The sequence below is a fragment of the Plectropomus leopardus genome, unplaced genomic scaffold (genome assembly GCF_008729295.1).
Source record: "Plectropomus leopardus isolate mb unplaced genomic scaffold, YSFRI_Pleo_2.0 unplaced_scaffold26333, whole genome shotgun sequence".
NCBI classification, from domain to species: Eukaryota; Metazoa; Chordata; class Actinopteri; order Perciformes; family Serranidae; genus Plectropomus; species Plectropomus leopardus.
This window is the reverse complement of record NW_024628639.1, coordinates 206-2,909: the sequence shown is the minus strand read 5'-3', so window position 1 is coordinate 2,909 and position 2,704 is coordinate 206. Positions and strand designations below refer to the sequence as shown.

The 2,704-nt window shown below is 40.7% G+C and overlaps 1 protein-coding gene across 1 annotated transcript; it reads left to right on the top strand.

The window, feature by feature from the left end:
* Positions 1 to 523: 523 nt before the first annotated feature.
* LOC121966923 (minor histocompatibility antigen H13-like) lies at positions 524 to 2,103 on the top strand. Its single transcript, XM_042516992.1, has 3 exons — positions 524 to 717; positions 1,603 to 1,685; positions 1,786 to 2,103. Exons 1-3 carry the CDS (start codon positions 529 to 531, stop codon positions 1,904 to 1,906), a joined length of 393 nt encoding a protein of 130 aa, XP_042372926.1. The 5' UTR covers positions 524 to 528; the 3' UTR covers positions 1,907 to 2,103.
* The last annotated feature ends 601 nt before the right edge of the window (positions 2,104 to 2,704 follow it).

The window sequence follows — 2,704 nt, the reverse complement described above, 5'->3', positions numbered from 1 at the left end:
GGACATGTCCATCAGCCCGCTTCAGCGCGCAGACAGAAATCGGCAGCTCGACAGAAATAGTGATTTGATGTATATCGTGATATATATCGATATTGACTGATATAAAAAAATGACGGTGATGAGACTTTTTCCGTATCGCCCAGCTCTAGTTTACATGTATTTTAAAAGCCCAGTTTTAGTCGCACTAATTCCACTTTTTCGAGCATCATGTAAACGTGATGAGTGTTGCAGAGCAGATTTCGTCCTGGTTGCTGTGATAGAAGCATCGAGCCAAGGCCGCGCTCAGAGGGACATTTGTCCTGTGTGAAGTAAAAAAGGAGCTCCCTCACTTACGAAAGGAGAAAAAACGGTCTGCCAGCAAAATGGCGAATCAGATACACACAAGTGCACATTTCTGGAACTGTGACTTCACCGCCGTCCTGACATGGAGCTCCTACGCAGTGTGAAGTTTGATTTTAGTCGTCCAGGTCTGAATAAGAATCGATAAAACAGAGTATGGAAAATAATTTTTTTGTTTTGTTTTGGCAGATGAGTTATACTCAAAATACGAGTGTAGGAAAGAGGAGACAAAGTGAAAGAATCTCTTCATCTCTCCTCTCTGTGTCTCTGTCCTCCCAGAATACATCAGACATGCCAGAAACCATCACCAGTCGAGACGCGGCGAGGTTTCCCATCATCGCCAGCTGCACTCTGTTTGGGCTCTACCTCTTCTTCAAGGTAACACAGGGTTTCCTCACGCCTCCTGCAGGGGCCTCCTGTAGAGAGCGTTTGGATAAATGTTCCCACTATACTCAATTTAACCCTTTAGGACCTGTTATAATAGTACACACACTTGTATAGCTCCGTGCACAAAATGCACTTCTCAAAATTAAGCTTTAAAAATTATTATACATCAATAATATTTCCCACTTTCATTGAGTTAGTTTAAAAAAAACACACAAAAATTAGTTATTTTCAATATACTTCATGCAAAGTAGATTTTTTTCATTATCAGAGCCTGAGATATGTCAATGATTAGCAGCAACATTGATTTTTTACATTATTATTATTTTTTGTGCAGTGTCAAATACTCACTAAATGTGCCTTTCAAAATTAGGGTTTGAAAAATAACATGTATTCAATACTTTTCAGAATTTTAACCCTTTTAAATGTCAGGCTTTTGTTGTGACGCCACTACCTTTTAAGATAAAAAAACACAATAAAAGAATTATTTTCAACATACTACATGCCGGGTAGATTGTTTCTTTTATCATCACTGGTGGAAAATAGTCAAAATGACAAATTCAGAGTCAAAAGCCCAGAATGACACCCAGAAATAATACAAGTCCTGTTTTTCTGCTCTGATGGCTGTGGGATCAAAAATGTCAGTTTGAATGGGTTTCAATGGAGCATTTTTGGACCTGAACAGTCTGAATGTAACTATTTAGTTTCCACAGTGTATTTTAGACTTATTGTAGGAGCTGAGCTGCAAATTCACTGATTACACTCAAATACACAATCTGGACTACATTTAGGACACATGCATGACAATTATAAATAAAAAGAAGAATGAAACAGCTTGTCCAACAGTCCCTAAGGGGTTAATGTTGTGTTCTGATGCAGGTGTTTTCTCAAGAGTACATCAATCTGCTGCTGTCGGTCTACTTCTTCGGCCTGGGCGTCCTGGCTCTGTCTCACACGATGAGGTAAAACAACGCACAGCCTCAAAAACCAGCAAAGTAAATTGAGTTTAACAGCGTGGACGCTGTAGTTGATTCTCACTCTGTCCTCGTCTCCGTCTCTTAGTCCGCTGATGTCCAGAATCTTTCCAGACTCTTTCCCAAACAAACAGTACCAGCTGCTCTTCACTCAGGGCTCCGGCGAGTCCAAAGAAGGTGAGGCCTGCTGCAAACCAAGTGCTGTTTGATTTTTCACTGATGATTCGTGCAGTCCAGGCGGCGCTCTTTAGTTTGAGGACGGGTTCACCCACGTTACAAAAGAGGGTATTTCCCCACAAACCTCTGCTGTCGTTATTTCAGACGTTTTTGTCTTGTGACACCTTAAGATGAAGTCATTAAATCTTCCTTTTCCTCTTTAAACATCTTGTAACCCTTCAGATTAATTTCCCGGGCTGTTCCCGACTCTCAGTTGTGGCAGTAGAATCGTTTTTTGGCAGTTCAATATGAATGTCAAAGCTACATATCTTGTGAAGTTGCTGCTTGAGTTTTTCCCATATTTTCTAAGGAAATCATCCCAATTTTCTCAGAGCTTGAAATGCTGATGAAATGCGTCTGAGCGCAGCACAAGACAACGGATTTCAATCCAGGTTTTAAAGGGTTAAATCAGAGTCGAATGTCTTTTTCGCAAAGGAGTTTAAAAACCAAATATTAAAACAATACAGTGACTGAAAATGGACTGTTTGTATACCAAATACTCGGCACGTCTTTACTTGAATTCATGAAGAAAACTCTGTTTTTCTCTCATTCTTTGGGAACTGAAGTAAACACGGTTTCACGTTCAGCAGCAGCCAAACGTTATCAAAACGCCAGTTTACAAACTCTCACACAACCCGTGAAGTTTAATCAGACTCTCATTTATCCAGTCAGATGCACATCACTTCACAGTATGTCGTGACGATTTAAAACGTGTCTGTGCAAACCGTCGACCGGCGCTGAGCAGAGCGTGCCCGGACGAGTGTTTGAGCTCTGAGCTTTAAGGCTGAAAA

Coding starts and splice junctions, on each gene's coding strand:
- LOC121966923 (XM_042516992.1), top strand. CDS start 529: ATGAGTTATACTCAAAATACGAGTGTAGGAAAGAGGAGACAAAGTGAA. Junction 718..1,602: donor GGCTCTACCTCTTCTTCAAG/GTAACACAGGGT, acceptor GTTCTGATGCAG/GTGTTTTCTCAAGAGTACAT. Junction 1,686..1,785: donor GCTCTGTCTCACACGATGAG/GTAAAACAACGC, acceptor TCCGTCTCTTAG/TCCGCTGATGTCCAGAATCT.